Genomic DNA, 16,301 nt, shown 5'->3' with positions numbered 1-16,301 from the left:
TTAACATACTGTATATCACATAAGCTGTCTGACACTAATGTATTCTGCAGGGGTGAAATGAATGACAGCTGCCTTTGATACCAGCACTTGCAAACATAGAAGTTGTTTCTCTGATGCTCAGCGGGGTTCATACAGTTAGGATAATCTTTCACTCTCAGGCGCTCACATTAACCCCATAAGCACAAAGACCATGTCTAATTTCCTCCCAGTGTAACCCCTTTCCTGAAGAATATGGGCCAAGCATGGGCACCGGAAAAAATAGTATTGCCATTTTTACACCTAAATATAGTCGAAGCCTCAGAAAGGAATATGTGGCCTTTGAACTGACTCCTACACTGTGACCATGCATGAGACTCAAAGACACAATTTAACATCCCATTGAGAGATTTATTCCATAAAAAAACACAATATCCAGTGATTTGAAAAGGGCTAGAATTTGCTTCTATTCACAAAGTGTTCTTTGAATTGTTAACTTGTTTATAGCCAAGGCTGTAAAGCTAATATAGCAGCCTTAACCTTGAGAAATGGAGTCAATGTATGATATGGGTGAATAGGGACTTGCGTTGGTCAATACTGCATGCAGGAAGGTTATAAATATCACATGTTATGGCAAGAAGGAAGACGAGGCAGCATACAGATGGTCTGTTATTATCAGTCTGGTGGTCTGGGGGTGTCTTCTCCATGCGTCTGCATGTTTCATACTGGCTAGGTCTGCATGTTTCCTCCTTAATCCATATGAATGTTTGGGTCTACCATAGCTCTCAAAAACCTTTTCAATGTCTTTCCCATCTCTCTCTCTCTCTCTCTCTCTCTCTCTCTCTCTCTGCCCCCTCTTGAACCAACCACCTTCTCTCAGCGGGCATTGATGAAGTGGAATCCCAGTGGAAGACCCAGTTCCACCGCTGGCTCTCTTACATGCTGGACTGGAGGAAAATCAGCAAAGATCAACAGTGTGATTTCAAAAATTAGCACTTTGGTTAGGGGATTTTTTTCCACAGGTACCAGCCAGTGCACTTAATACACTTGTTAAAGTAGAAAGACTACACACAACATGATAAATAGGAGTATTTTGATTATCCTAAACATAATTGTCATGTTCAATGCTATTCTGTGTAAAAAGATCCTTTCCAGACCAGCTGTGGGTTTCTGTTTGATAGTGTGGGGAAATTACCAGTAATTAGACAACACTTTAAATGTCTACTGGGGTGGTTGTTGTCCAATTGGCTACACTTTAATGAAATGTAGACATTACAAGGATGATCTCAGTTATTTTGGTTTTCTCTTAGCCATGACCTCAGAGGTCAACTGCCTTAGGGAGTCTGGAGTAACAACAGCTTTCTTATAATTAAATTTCCTTATCATGACAGTTCTATTTTACTTTCCTTGTATGTAACCCATCAAGAATACCCTGCTTAGTCCTATAAATAATGGTAAGACTTTGTCTAAGACAGACTTGTTGCTCTCATGCTTGCCTAGGATGCTTGTGTGTTTGTAATCTGTCTCCGGTGTCATGAATAAAGCTTTACACACTACCGTACAGTCTGTGCGTTACTTTTTGCCTCTTTGTGGATTAATACTTTATTTTTACCACAATAGGAACCCTTCTCGTCTTGTGATTCAGACGGGAAAGAAGGAAGGAATGTTTGGTGTCAACAGGTGGTTGAATTGGCCGGGAATAAATGTCATCTCAGTGACATTTGACCAATCACTCATATTGTCTGAAAGAGGAATTAATTACTGATGGTTTAGAAGGGGATGTTGGTATGCATTGTCTGTGTGTGCCATTTACCATCTCTGAAGAGCACAAGGCAGCTAGCGGCATCTTCCTGGCATCTATGGGTGCTTCAGAATTTATTAAGGCCACTTACGAAAGCTATAAAACGGCAATGCTCTGAAGCCAAAATGTCATCATGTTTGGCTTCTGCAGTACGTGCCTACCTTAAGCAAAGGCCCTTAACATATCTTCAGAATATATAAAATGTACATAATTGCTATACATACAGGATGTATTGATTCATCTTGTATGTATACATGTTATATTGTATAAAATAAATAATCAGCCTCATGTCTATCTTTTATCTACCGTATTCAGACTTGAAATTTTACATTTGTATTATTCAATATATGGAGCACAAGACCAAGACATTCTTAGTTTGAGGTTTATCATTATTTCTAACTCATAGAGGCCTGCCATGTATACATTAATAATCAGTGCAAGGCAAGCCCATAGCTAAACTCACATAAGACACATTAGGTTCATACCAAGTGTGGCAAGACATTACTTACAGTATATTTTGCACATTGTCCACTATACTATAGATATTTGATTGAAGCAACACATTGTGGCACATCCCACCTGGACAGGTGATAAAGCAAACACCTTATCCCCCAAGCCTGCTCCTTGGAACCGAAGTGCTGATCTTGTTTTTTATTGTCCATTCATCAAATGCAACTATGTATTTTTCCCTGGTTCTGTTAGAATGAGATGTTTTGTAATATCAGTGTGCACTTTTTTTAAGTCAAGAATAGTGTATTTATCTATTTTAATTGCCTTTTTTTGGTTTTGTTCACTTTTCAGCTTGAATTTTTAGTTTGAATGATTTACTATAATGTCTGTGCCGATTTTTCTTTCCATTTTGCAATACTGAGATATAATCATCCATAACGATATCAGTGACCTTTTAACTTTCGCAAAAAAGGGCACATCTGATAAAAGTATAGCAGTGCCTCACCACTTTTGTCCCCAAACTTTAAAAATACATTTTTGCACACTGGTGCATCTACAATTTCTGAAAGTCAAGATATTGCTTTAATCCAATGAACTGTTTAACTCATAAATACAACAGAGGGCTTGCTGTTTGATACTGCAAAGGTCAGGTCATCAGATATTACTTATCTTGTGCAAGTGAAAAAAAGTAAACTTAACTAAATGCCCAAATGGATCGAATGGTCTTTTATGCAACTGGTGTCCTTGTTATAAGCCCTATCATTTGCCTTGTGATATCCCCCAGCATCTAATAAAGGAAATATGCAGAGGAGCATTTGGTGTTAGGAGCTGTGGATTTATTCATGGAACAGATGGAGTCGGGCCCTTAAATGCCATAGATGTTCATTTGTACGCTAATCATTTAGGAAAGCTTCTTGTCTGACCTTTTAAAAGCGATTTGTGGAAGATGGCTTCTGGCTTTCACCCTCAGAAGGGTAAAAAAAGGAATCACATCACTCTGCCCTTACTGTCTGTGACAATGTCTAGTCATTGTTTATGAAAATGTTTGGCATATCCTGAAAGGATAAGGACATACGGAAGGTCTCTCCAAATGTCCAGAGCAGACAGAATGATGGGGATCTATGCTAATAGGGGAACATTTAACTTTGCTCAGTATTGAGCTACGCTGTTGTTCGGAAAGTTAGTCTGTAAGTTTGTCAGTTCATTGAAGTTAATATATAAAACATAACCCCCATTATATCAGTAGTATGCATACACTTCTGTACACACCCTATAATAATAATAATAATAATAATAATAATAATAATAATAATAATAATAATAATAAATGAAATGTGTATAAACACACAAAGACATTTCACAGTTTTGCATAGATACATGAATGATATAACCAAAGCACACAAGGTGGATAGGCAAAGTTGCACAAACAGAAAGCACACAAGGTACATGGACTGAGTGGAGGACAGAAGTAGAGAGCTAGATCCTCCTCTACAGCATAGCAGCGTTGATTCCAGTTTTGTCTGGTCATATACTATTCTTCCTCTGTTACTTTGGCACATGTTCTGCGGTCTCCGCACAGATATTTAAAGCCTGTTGACTTCATCTATAATTGGACACTAGACTGTTGCAATACACTTAACAGTTGCCAGGAACATTTTGACAGTGTTTACTTAATACCTCATTATGTTTAGTTTCCCTTTGAGGTCTAGAGGTCCATTCACCCAATCTCGATTTGTCTTACTGGCATGTTTTTCTACATCTGAGGCCCAGTACCCATCATTAGGGAATATGGAGCCTCTCTCTCTCTCTTTCTGTGTGTGTGTGTGTGTGAGAGAGAGAGAGAGAGAGATAGATAGAGTCTATTCCCATGTTCAGTCCTAGCCTGCATCATTGAATTTCTTAACTTGCTACTGTTGCTCTCTGTTGGCGTAATGTCCAATTAAAAAAAGCAATGATTCTAATTATGGAATTAATTGCTATCTAAAGTTGAAGTGGATTTAGGCCAACCTCTTTTTGTCTCTATTTTTATTCATGAGGTCCTTCTCAGTTCTCCTCAGTCCCTTTGTTTCAGAAGGTACTTATTGTGATGATTATGAACAAATTGTATTTATTGTGATGTTTACTTGATAAACCCCTTAAGAGTGTGTCTGTCTTGCTATTGTCTCCTTACAGAAGACTCACTTGAAAGTCAGAAACAAAACATAGGTAGAATATTTGATCTCACGAGGCCTGTATCTTGTAAAGCATGCCTCTTCCATGGAGTCCTTGGAGTCTGTCAGTCTAATGAACTAACGGGAGGAAAGAGGGAAGACAGAGGCAGGTGGCACCAGAGTCCTGATGCCAGAGGCGGAAACAGAGGCATGCCATCCAAGCAAGAAGCCACGAGTTTAGTGAGGGGGTGTGAAAGAAAATCACTAGCATTGAGGTGCCGTCTGATTCCTTGGCATTAATTAGTCGAGAAAGACACACTCAAGGAACAACCACGAAAGGCACTATATTTGAACATATTTATTTCTGCCATCAGACGGCAACTTCTTTCTTCTCAGCATCCAGAGTACTGAGTGAGTGCATCTCGTTAATGTATTCATACAACACATGCATCTTGTTTTGTTGCATTCCCCCGCTCTGCTCTCTGCCCATATTAATGCCCCCCCCCCCCATTTCAGCGCCTCTGTCGTTCTCTCTTCTGTTCCCACAGAGTAGAAGGCTGCAAAAGAGATAACTGTTCTGATGAGAGCTTGCAAAGGTAAAGTAGGCCAAGGTGGATGTGTGGGAACTAGAATAGCACAGTCAAGAAGGCAAGAGGTGTACTCCTTGTCTTCAACTCTGTTATGGCTGCTGTTTCTAACCCTGACATATATGAGGGGGGGGGGGGGTCGGTGTTATTTTAAGACACTGTACAAGCATGTCTGACTTTGTGTACACTGGGACTGTTCTGAAGTAGGTGAGATAGATTGAGATTCATGTTAATGTATACACAGCAGACTGAATGCATGTGAAGCAGAGGGTGTGTGAGCGTTGCCTTACAGCAGGATTTAGGCTGTGTGCATCAAGATGACTAATAGCAATGGATCTCTCTCTCATATCCATATATGGCCTTTGAGCGTGTTGTCCTGGGACACAGGCTTGGTGCATCCATGTGAACCCTGTTACCTCTCCCAGGACCTGGTGCATGGACAGCTGAGACACATTTGCACCAGCTGTCCTGACCAGGGTCCAGACACCAAAGCAAAGTAGCATTTGAGCCCCGGGCACTCTGGGCCTCCCAGACACAGAAGTGCTTTGGTTAAAGTGCCTGAGTAAGTTCAGGCCAGTCATAACCGCCTTACGATCATGGCACAGATAATACCTATACATTATGTAAATATTCATTCAATATGTATGTTAAGATATGTCTGTAAAATATGCCATCCTTGTCAGTTTTTATGAATTGGTTATACTTGATATCTGATACCATGTTTAGGGGTGGTTCTGTCAGAGACTGCCAGGCTGCAGTATTTTTGGTGTTCATCTACCAGGGACTACAATATGCTCCATAAGATGGCTGACAAGGCCAATAGGGGCATGATGCAAGATCAGAAGAGGAAGTAGCAGAAATGAGAGTAAACATCTGGCTCCAATGATACAATTAGAAAGTGAGTAAGAGCAAGCGAGATTAAATCAAGTGAAAGGTTAATTCAGCAAGACTCACTAACAGACAGAGGCGTATTGGTCCCACAAATTATTACGTAAGGTACAGTTTGACATCATTGTTCATGTTTGTTTATATGTATGCTACTGCAGCAAACATTATTGGACAACTAAACCAAGTGTTTGTGAGCAGACATACTGGGGATGACAGTGAGGTAAACACACACACACACACACACACACACACACACACACACACACACACACAAACAAACATGAGCCATGTGGATGATTGTCAACGCACGATCGCTCTCTTTCTGAGAGTTCAAAAAGCGTCTATATTTCCATTTCTCCCACGGCCCATGCCCGTGAATCACACGCTAATGTCTAACCGTTCATATAACGCACATACGCACTCTCTCAGCAGATCACGGATGAGTCAAAGTGACCCCGGGACTTGAAGGCCTGCCTCCGCGTCACGTCCAGGGGAACGAGAGTGGAGGACCATGCCAGAGAGGGCTGCCATGATAAAAATAAAATAAAAAAATTAAGATCGCTCCGCTATTTTTAATTTGATTTGACGTAATGGAAATTGTCCTCAGACCTGAAAGGTCCTCCGCTTTTATTTTGAAAGAGCTCGGCCCAGTTGGAATGCTAAGTAGATGGGTCTCTCGACATCTGCGGAGCGAAGGAGAGGAGAGGAGAGGAAGAGGAGGAAACAGAAGGCGTGGTGCGAGGAGGAGGAGGAGGAGGAGGGAGAGCTGTCCTGAGACAAACTCTGATGCTTGGGCTGAGAGGGCCCGTGTGGTGTGGAGGTGAGACGAGGACAGGGAGAGGTGGGAGACGCTGTAAGAATACATTAGTGATGAGATGCAAAGGAGGGACAGATGTGGAAATGAAGCGAAGAGAGAGAGAGGGAAAGGGGGAATAAAAACACTGATGAATGAATCACTGCGCTGCTCTTTTTCCATGTCCTGTAAACACAGTGCTTTCATGTGAGCTGAGGAACTCTGACAACTCCAGTATTGTTAAATATGAATTTATTACATTATTTTTCATATAATTTATTTCATATTGTTTTTAATTGATGTATTTGCCTTAACAGAAGTATGCAGAAAGTGTGTTTGGTGAGTCTCTAGCCAGGACCATGAAGTGTGATGCAGGGATCTTGCTGGCGTTGACTGTGCAGGCACTTGATAGCGAGTGCCCAAGCAAATGCTGCAGCTTGCAGGTGGGCTGGAAAGTTACTTACAAAAGTCTGATGCTCGAGGCATGGCACGTTTTGTCACATCCCTCCCGAACTTCCATTTTGGAACACTGTCATAGGTGTGTGACGCATTCTGTAAGAACTCATTGATACAACTACAATTCAACAATTCTCTTTTTACAATTATCGACTATCGATTATGTGCTCATGCCTGGTGCTTTTTGATGTTTTTGGAGTCACTGTATTCTTGTGTGTTTTGAGAACGCTAAGGTGGCACATGCAGACTTGCACAGTGCTGGACTGCAAAGGCTCCTGAAAGGTTCTTTTCAATCGGAGGTTTTCATCTCGTCTCATTCACTCACTCTGCTTCTCCTCATGCTCTATCTTGGTCCATTCCCTCGCCTCAAATGTGCAAACCTTTGCAACAACCATATTCTACTCCGAGACCAAATCAGCTCACATGTGGTGATGCATCAAAATATTTAATCAACAAAATTGGAGGGGGTTGGTGTGGGTGGATGGGAGGGGGCCAAAGAAAGGAGTGAGAGAAGGAGAAGGAGGAGGAGGAGGAGGAGGAGGAGGAGGAGGAGGACATGGGGTTGGCTGCTGTAAGGAGCTTGGCAAAGCCGCACACCAGGGATGGGTCTTTTATTCCTCTTTCAATGGAACTGGAAACAAGCAGGTTAGGCTTGGCTGTGGTTCCCGGAGACGCTTCCAGCCACTGGGGCTGTGTTTGAGCTTGTCAGCGACGCTGCACAAGTGTGGAGGATTGTTGAGGCAAAATGGACTTGGACTTCAGCAATACCTTTCCATTAATAGGCACAAGTTGGTGTCCATGATAAGAGACAAACTGCGGAGCAGTTTATCTGGGTTCACATCACCAAAATGTCTTGGATGCTGCATCTGTCTCATTGAAATGCATAATGCAGGGCTCAAGTCAGGCCCATCTTAATGGTACACAATCGATTCAGAGGGGTGGGGGCCGATGTCCCTACTTCCACTGGCAACACTGATGTAATATACTGCATATATACTTACACCAAAACTTCGGTCTGCTGAGGTCGATCTATGTTAATTTCATTTGTGTCAGAATAAATGGGATTAGGTATGGCTCAAAAGGTCGTATCTTGTTTATTAAAGGGAGGAAATGGCCTTGATATCATGTATCGTGTATTTGATCTGTACACCGTCTCTTTTCCACAAAAACAAACATATCTCGAATTCATAATCATACCCACCAAAAATAAAGATAAAGAGTGCTAAAGAGGAGGAGTTAATGTAGCACACTATCTGCCATACCTTCCGGCATCCACCATTACTATACCATGCATCACTATTCCTCAGTGATGTCACTTCATCTTATCCACTATTGGAAATTGCTGTCCTTAAAAAAAAAAACAACCGGTTGATCCTCCATAGTTGACGTGGGTTTAAAGTGAATGCGTGTAGCGGCGCATAACTCTTTAGTAATCTCTTACGGCCCTAACCACAAAGTAAGGGGGGAATAAGATCAAAGTGGGAGGAAAGGGTGATGGGCAGTTTGTTGAGGAATCAGACAGGCAGAGGAGAGCTCGGGTCTGTTTTGCCTGCATATTGCTGTGCAGGCTTTTTCCCCCTCCTCTTTCAACCTGCCTGTTAATAATTTAAAAAGAGTCAGCAATCAAAAGAACATGCAATTTACTAACTTGTACACTTCCTCATCCATATTCATCGTCCGTGCTCCATTTAAGGCCGAGTCTGACTGCGTCACGCCACACAGCATTCTGGAAAATAGAATCAAAAATCTCTTTTTGATGCTCTGTGGAGAAGAACATTGCACTCTCTCTCTCTCTCTCTCTCTCTCTCTCTCTGTCTCTCTCCCCCTTCTGTTTTTAAGCATGCAATTGGTTTTGATTTGGTGACTGAAACACAGCTGAGATATTTATTTTAGTGCTATGACAGCTTTAACAGCTTTTTTCTGTCAATTTGAAGGACCGACTTGAATGGCAATCTGTCACCACCTCTATATCTCTCATCTGGTACTTACCTGGTACTTATGCTAAAGGTACCATCAAACCTCTCCACATCCCACCTGTGCTTATTATTCAACCCTTTTCACATAACTCTCTCCTGCACAACACTGTCCATCCATTGTCCTTTTGTCTTCTGTCTACTGTGTTCCATGTGCTTAGAGGCAGGGTCAGTAAATCTGTCCCATGGTATGGATGTACTGTAGGAGCTCTCTTGAACGGGACACTCTGGTTGGAATATGCCTGCCTGGGCAGAGGGAGGTAAAAAAAGAGTTTCATGGTGGATGACCTTGGGGCAGGGATTGCTGCCTCGCCCCACTCCGTCCCCCCCCCCCCGTCCCCCCCCGCAGGATTCATAGCCATTGTAGGTTTTCCATCTTACAAAGGAATGGAGGGAGAAGAAAAAAATGACTTTGCCGATGCTGTGAACAAAGCCCTTTGTCAAGTTTTCTGTAAATCAGGACTGTGTGTTCAACCCCCTCTTTTGTCTTCTTTCTCCTCCCACGTTCTTTTCTCCCTCCTTTGTAGACGGAGTTCTTCCATCCATAACATTCATTACCTTCGCCTGACCCCATGGCTGTAAGAGTCCGTCTTCCTGCAGCTCCTCATACCTTCTCCGCTCGGCTCCTCGGCCTTCCTTTCAAACGGGCTTTTCTCTGTCAGCGCGGAGCTCAAGAACCATCAACATCAAACGGCAACTGAACACACCTGAGCGCAGCCTAAACAGTTGGGACAGATTCTTCCTCTCCTAGATGGCTTCGCACACTTTTCCATCCACAAAGGAGCAAGAGGAGAGTGAAGGATGAGGCTTGCCAGAGAGGCTGTACATCCCCCAACCCCCTCCCCCCCCCCAACCCCCACCCCCACCCCCGATGTCGGGTTGAGGGCTTGATGACCTCTGGGCCACTGTGGCTGGCATGGCCACTCACTCACTCACTCCCTCGCTCACTCAATCACTCACAGCTTTGTGTGCGGTGTGACACGTGAGCCTCTTCAGCCACCGTCCTGCTTCACCCGGCCCTGCTGTAGTTCACCCCAGGCATGCTGTAATACACGTGACCCCTGCGGCCCGCGCATTAAGCGGCTCCAAGAAATGGAGGCTGATTGTGGCATCAGGCGCCCGACTCCCTGGGTGAGCCTAACCAAATAGCAGGAACGGGACTCTTTTTTTTTTGTTCTGTTAAAGAGACAGGCCACTGGAGGCCCCCCACCAATCGGACAGCCCCGTTAAAGACGATAGAGTGGGCCACGGGCCGCCTAATCAACAAACTGCCAGCGGCCATTATCCGGCGGGGGAATTGCCTTCGCACGGTCCCTGTCTCTCCCACAGCAGCAGCCAAATGGATGTTTATAAGATGTGTTATGTAGAAAAATGCCCCATTTATTTTCTCTTGATTAGCGTCTGACGGGGGTGACACTTTCAGTTCATTTATTAATTTTTTTACTGTGCACTGTGTGCATCAGACCCCCAAAATGCACCATGGGAATGCATGTATCGTTCATAAGCAAGTCAGGGGGTAAAAACAAGGAGGAGGCAGAATTTGTTTGTGTGTTTTTTAAAGCCTGAGATGTGTGTGTGTGTGTGTGTGTGTGTGTGTGTGGGGGGGGGGGGGGGGGTTGCTGTTCTGTCTTCATTCCCCATGTAACACACAAAGACCTTGGCCATTAATCAACCTTTCAGAGGGAGGCTAAAGGAATTAAAGGGCCCTGTTGAAAGGGAATTATCCCACCCGGTCCCAACCAGCCCATTATCAAAACACCCACAGCGTGAAATTACACAGACCGCAGGTTTGCTGCGCTAACCCACTTTTGCCCACAGACGCAAAGGGAACACTGGGACAGGAGAGCTGGGACTTCCACAGTTCCAGATCTTCAGGAACCAAACTTAACCCACCGTCATCACCAACAGGACAGAGACATTCAGAGCTATTTTAAGGTATTTTTCTGTTTTCACTCGGAGACAGTCTGTGCCTCTACCACCATTAAAGAGAGAGAGGTAGATAGATAGATAGATAGAGAGAGAGAGAGAGAGAGAGAGAGAGAGAGAGAGAGAGAGAGAGAGAACATAAGGGAGTGAGCACCAAATTGCGTGTTTGTTTTTTTCTTTGGTTCAGCAGCAATCTGGGCCACTATGAGCGCAGCACTGTGCTCTGTTTTGGAGTTTTCATTTATACCTGAGCAGCTCTGAAAGAAACTCACAACAACCAAAACAGCAAAGGAACAACAAGGCAGAAAAGAGTCAGATGTGTCCTCTCTCTCATCTGCTCTTTCTTGATTGCTCTCTCTCACTCTCTTTATCTCTTTCTCTTTCTCTCTCTCTCTCTCTCTCTCTCTCTCTCTCACACACACTCACACACACACACACACATTCATGTTTCCGGTGATTTCACAGCCTCTCTTGTTTAGGTGCAGAAGCCTCCTCACGCCAAGCTTGTACACAATCAAAATGGAGCAGGGCACACAGTCAAGCAAACAATGCATATTCACCAGAAGCAGATTAAGTTATATAAATAGACACGCATGAGCGCTTTCTCGCAGAAACAATGCATGCAAACTGGGCAGGATTTGCTCAAAGGCTGGAGTGTTTAAGAAGCAAATTGATTTTGTTTTCTCCCCCCCCCTCTCTTTTGCAGTTCACATTTGATTCTCTGTGCTCAACTTTCTTTTTTCTTCGTGCCAATTTGTTCTCTCTCTTACCCATCCCCCCCCCACCCTCCCCCAAACTAGCACCAAGGCCAGTAGCTCAGGCCATTTCCACTGGGAGCTCATGTCAGAGTTTTCAGATTGGCAAAGAAAAGAGTTCCCCCAGCTTGACCCCATGTACTGGGCCCCAGCGGACTGTTTTAAGGTATTTGATGTGGTATTAAAACGGTGCCCCACTGTGACGTTTACCAGTTTAAAGGTTCAAATTTGAGGCACAAGGCGGGCACTTATGAACTGTCAGCACATGATCAATGCTCTGTTTAGTTCCATCTTGGCGTAAGGCATTTATTAGCATTAACTTTCAACTTAATGCTGTAATTTTTGAAAACATGAAATCATTCTCCTTTTGTGAATGTCCTTTTGCCAAAGGTTCAGTAGTTCAGATTTATTTATTTATTTATTTATTTATTTATTTTCCCTTCACAGCACTGGGGCTGTAGCAGTGCAGCCTTTAACCTGTAATCTGTCAGAGGATTTTGGTGTCATTGGCACATATCTGGGCAGAGTAAATCCTTACCCGTAGGCTTTGAAACTGATTGGTGTTAACCACAGATTTCTTGGGACTGTGGCATCAAATGGGCCATATCTAAACAATAAAACACACTTAGCAAATGTAAAGGTTGCTTATGAATCGCTGCTGCCTACCTGTTTATTTTCCTTTTATGGCGAGAAACCCTTGAAAAAGTATTTTGGCACGCTCTTGAATGTCTGCTCCACATTCCCGCATGAATGTGACGTGAGATAAGACAGGGTACTCCACAGACTGCAGGACCTTAAGAGAAGCCGATGAATGGGTGCGTATGCGCTGATTATAGATAGTATCTGGCCATGATAATTCCCGAGCAGTAGATTATCGATTGGATTTTGCCACTCTGGCTCGCCTCCCCTCCCGGTCCACCCTGTTCCTGTCTATCTGGCCGGTGTCAGGTCCAGTCCAGACAGCCAGACTGATTTATGTGGGCTTAATTGATTTTGGCCAAGGCGATAAAGAGAATGAGAGGAGCGGCAGCAGGGAGGGGATGCAGGGAGAGCCAGCGGGAGATGATATGCAGAGAAGTGGAGAACAAATGGAGATCGGGCCACAGGGGGGCAAAAAGGATGGAGATAGCGTTCCCATCTCTGGGGTTTACAAAGTTAGAAATCAATTTGTGAATTTCCATTGGTCAACAACAACTACAGTAAGTTCTTGATGTCACTCTTTGTAAGAATTAAATATGAAGACGTCAGATTATCAATACAGTCTGCTGCTGTATAGCATCTATTCAACACACCCATAACCAATGATCGATCTAAGTCTCATCCTCCACTACGTATAATAGCATATCTCACCCAACCCAACTCTGACCCTTATTGGATCATCTGTTTGTATTCTTTGATATCAACAGGTTGGATCACACTCCTGATTGGACTAGACTATCCAAATAAAGTTTACTCTAACTTCTCGCCCATGATGCTTCTGTTCTACATATCAACGTCATTCACACGCATCTTTGGTAAAGACCTAGATATGAGCGTTGGCACCATGTTGTGTGTGTTTACTAAGTGTACTTTGAGATGGCAGGCTTCAGGATTCTGGCAAAGGAGGAGATTATGTGAATATGCATGAAATAAACATGTCCTGCATATCCCTGGCATCACGGTGGGAGCCGGGGTCTGGATTTCACTCTCATCAGAGATGTGCCAGGGATGGGAAGCCTGCAGCTATAATCCACAGTCCAAAAGCCACAGCGATCATTAGTGGTTTTAATATGTGAAACGCTGAACCCCGGGCATTTCTGAATAATATCTCATGTTTTCATTAGCTTAGGAGTTTTGTTTTGTTTTGCTCATCATCAGTTGCTCATTGATCGCAGCTTAGCCAACAGAGCTGAATGCTCCCCCACTGCTACTGGAGATGGACTCTCAACTCCACATCTCAGCCAGGACACCAGGTGTCTGAGACCTCACCAGCTGTGCTCCTAAGGTGGGAGGAACACCTGCCTGGGCCTTGCTTTCCGCATTTGTTGTCCTTTTATTTATTTATTTATGTATTTATGTATTTATTTATGTATGTACTTTGCTATCAGTGAGCTCCACCATAACAATGAGAAGTCGCTGGTCCAGGATGCTATTATCAGGATGTTGTGGTCTGCCATCGCAAACAATCAAAAAGTCAAATGCACACAGACACAGACACACACACACACACACACACACACACACACACACACACACACACACACACACAGTAGTGCCATGCCCATGCCATTTCATCCATGACATAAGCTTATGAAGGTTTCAGTAGTCCATAGTATTTCAAAAAGGTAAATTGATCCTCCTACCTTATTTTGAGAGAAATAAAACTTGAATCGCTCCTGTGGGTGCAATTTTACATATGAGAGGCACAGACTCAGACAGCACACACACACACACACACACACACACACACACACTCACAAGAATGCACAGAGCCGTGCAATATATGAAAAAGTGTCATTTTATTTCTTGTGAGTGTGTATGTATGTCTCTCAGCAGCTAGTACTGCTCGCACTCCACTGTAGTAGCCCGAGGTATAGTGTGTGTGTGTGTGTGTGTGTGTGTGTGTGTGTGTGTGTGTGTGTGTGTGTGTGTGTGTGTGTGTGTGTGTGTGTGTGTGTGTGTGTATGGGGGCGTCTGAGTGGAGGGAGAAACCAAAGAGCTTCTCCACTCGCGAGCCCTCTCACACCCACTTATGTAGGCCTGGCTCACCGATGCTGACAGATAGGGTCGCCATCAGCAACCAATTACCCACAATGCTCTTCCCACCAGAGCATTGATATCACGCAGCCACGCATGGTGTACACTCAACAGCATGTGCGGTTGCTCAGTAACATGGAAAACTACAAAAAATCAATCAAGTTCTTCCGTTGTGCATTCCTGAAAGGTTGTATAGTCAGTTTATTTGATGTATTGGCTCTTGCCATTAACTCCACTCAGTTCGATCTACTTGTATGTTTATATCATTTTATATCATTGCACTTTACACTAAATGCAAGTGGTTATGTGTCAGGATAATGAAAGAGGATTCAGTTCTGGGCCATTTCCAGAATTCAGCTGACAAATTAAATTCATGACAATCTTTAGATTAGATTGAGGAGTTTGGATACACCATGGCAGACATACTGAAACAACCTGGCCATCACAGCATATTTTTAAAGATATGTGCATGTCAAATAAATGTATGCAATGTTTTTACAATATATGGCATTGATAAGTCATGTACAGAGGATTGGTTGGGCTAGATATGCAAAAGTAATATCTCTGATACAGCTCTTCACAGTACCTAGGCCAAACTAAAAAAGCATGGAGAAGAAATGAAATCTATCTGCTTCAATAACATTGGTTTCCGTACACTACACCGTATACAATAGCAATCTTTGAGTGTTGCATAGTGAGTTTAAAACACTCATTATCTAACCTGTGCATGTCTGACAGTAGAGGTGATCATTTGACAGGGAAATGGATGAGTTGTTTTTCCCCGTATACATGGACATCTCAGAGGGCTGTGGGGTTGAATAGTGGGCTGTGTGTCTAGGTTTCTCATCTGAAATAAACTGCATCTTATCGCTCCCTGAGATCATGTAAAAGGGTCTAATCCTGATGTGGATTGTGCTCCTAATGTTATTTATCACATTAGACACGCTGCAAACGCGGATTCGTTTGAGAGGAGGCATATCTGTGCTGAATCATCAGGGGAACCATCCCAGAAATGTGCTTTATTGCAGCGCAACACTTGGTCAGGATTGGGGAAATTGATATTATGGTATGTCACATTTATATGAGGGATCAGGTGAACAGGGACCGGAACCTTGATGAAATTGCCTGAGTTTGCGTTTTTTTGCTGTTGTTCTGGTCTCCTGAGTAAACAGAGGTATGTGTGTGTGTGTGTGAGAGAGAGAGAGCGAGAGGAAGAGAGAGAGAAAGAGAGAGAGAGAGAGAGTTATGCAAGATTTCAATGTCCTCCGATATTTGTACAGTTGTCATCAAATTAGGCAGAAATCCCTCAGTAAAAAGTATTCAAGTTTAAAAATGTTGTGTTTTTCCACGCGTCGCTTAATGATGTGGATGTTTTGCTGAAACTGCTGAGACTAATTACCACTGGACCAGAAATAGCCCACCTGACCAGTGGGTGCCACAGAGGCACCGGACAAGATCTGACCACAAACAACAACAGGACCAACATCATATACAGGCTCAATTGCTACATCTACCTGCATCCAAGAATGTGAATCTATGGTCAACTGCAGTCTGCAGGCAAGTTAGAAACCATCTAACAGCCTAACTATGCGCTACTAGAGTATATATACATGACTACATCAGCATTTAATGTGTGATCATCTGCAGACCTTGAACTTATAACGAAAAACAACCCCTGGCAAATTTCCAGTGGTGCTTGAACTCTGCAGCTAGCCCTTATTTCTCCCCATTCAGCAGTATTGCACCTCCTCTCTGGACCCACACACAGGCCCTGAACAAACAAGGATATAACTGCAGTCTCCTCCAACAG

At 43.4% G+C, this 16,301-nt stretch overlaps 1 protein-coding gene across 3 annotated transcripts in view; it reads left to right on the top strand.

The window, feature by feature from the left end:
• The window catches only part of LOC143121579 (cholinesterase-like), a 78,427-nt gene that overhangs the window by 22,607 nt on the left and 39,519 nt on the right, over nucleotides 1–16,301 (top strand). The window contains exon 4 of one of the 3 annotated variants that reach the window (XM_076281994.1): nucleotides 857–1,537. The exons of the other annotated variants lie outside the window; for them this stretch is intronic. Coding sequence (XP_076138109.1) covers nucleotides 857–969 — 113 coding nt within the window. The 3' untranslated portion in view covers nucleotides 970–1,537. Of the gene's footprint in view, nucleotides 1–856; nucleotides 1,538–16,301 lie in introns of those variants that run through there. 3 annotated transcript variants of the gene reach the window in all.

Source organism: Alosa pseudoharengus, unplaced genomic scaffold, assembly GCF_046254945.1.
Source record: "Alosa pseudoharengus isolate Yale_2024_CS ecotype anadromous, Long Island Sound unplaced genomic scaffold, YU_APseudo_1.1 YU_APseudo_1.1_scf_13, whole genome shotgun sequence".
NCBI classification, from domain to species: domain Eukaryota; kingdom Metazoa; phylum Chordata; class Actinopteri; order Clupeiformes; family Clupeidae; genus Alosa; species Alosa pseudoharengus.
The sequence above is the reverse complement of the archived record's forward strand: the minus strand, read 5'-3'. Positions and strand labels throughout refer to the sequence as shown.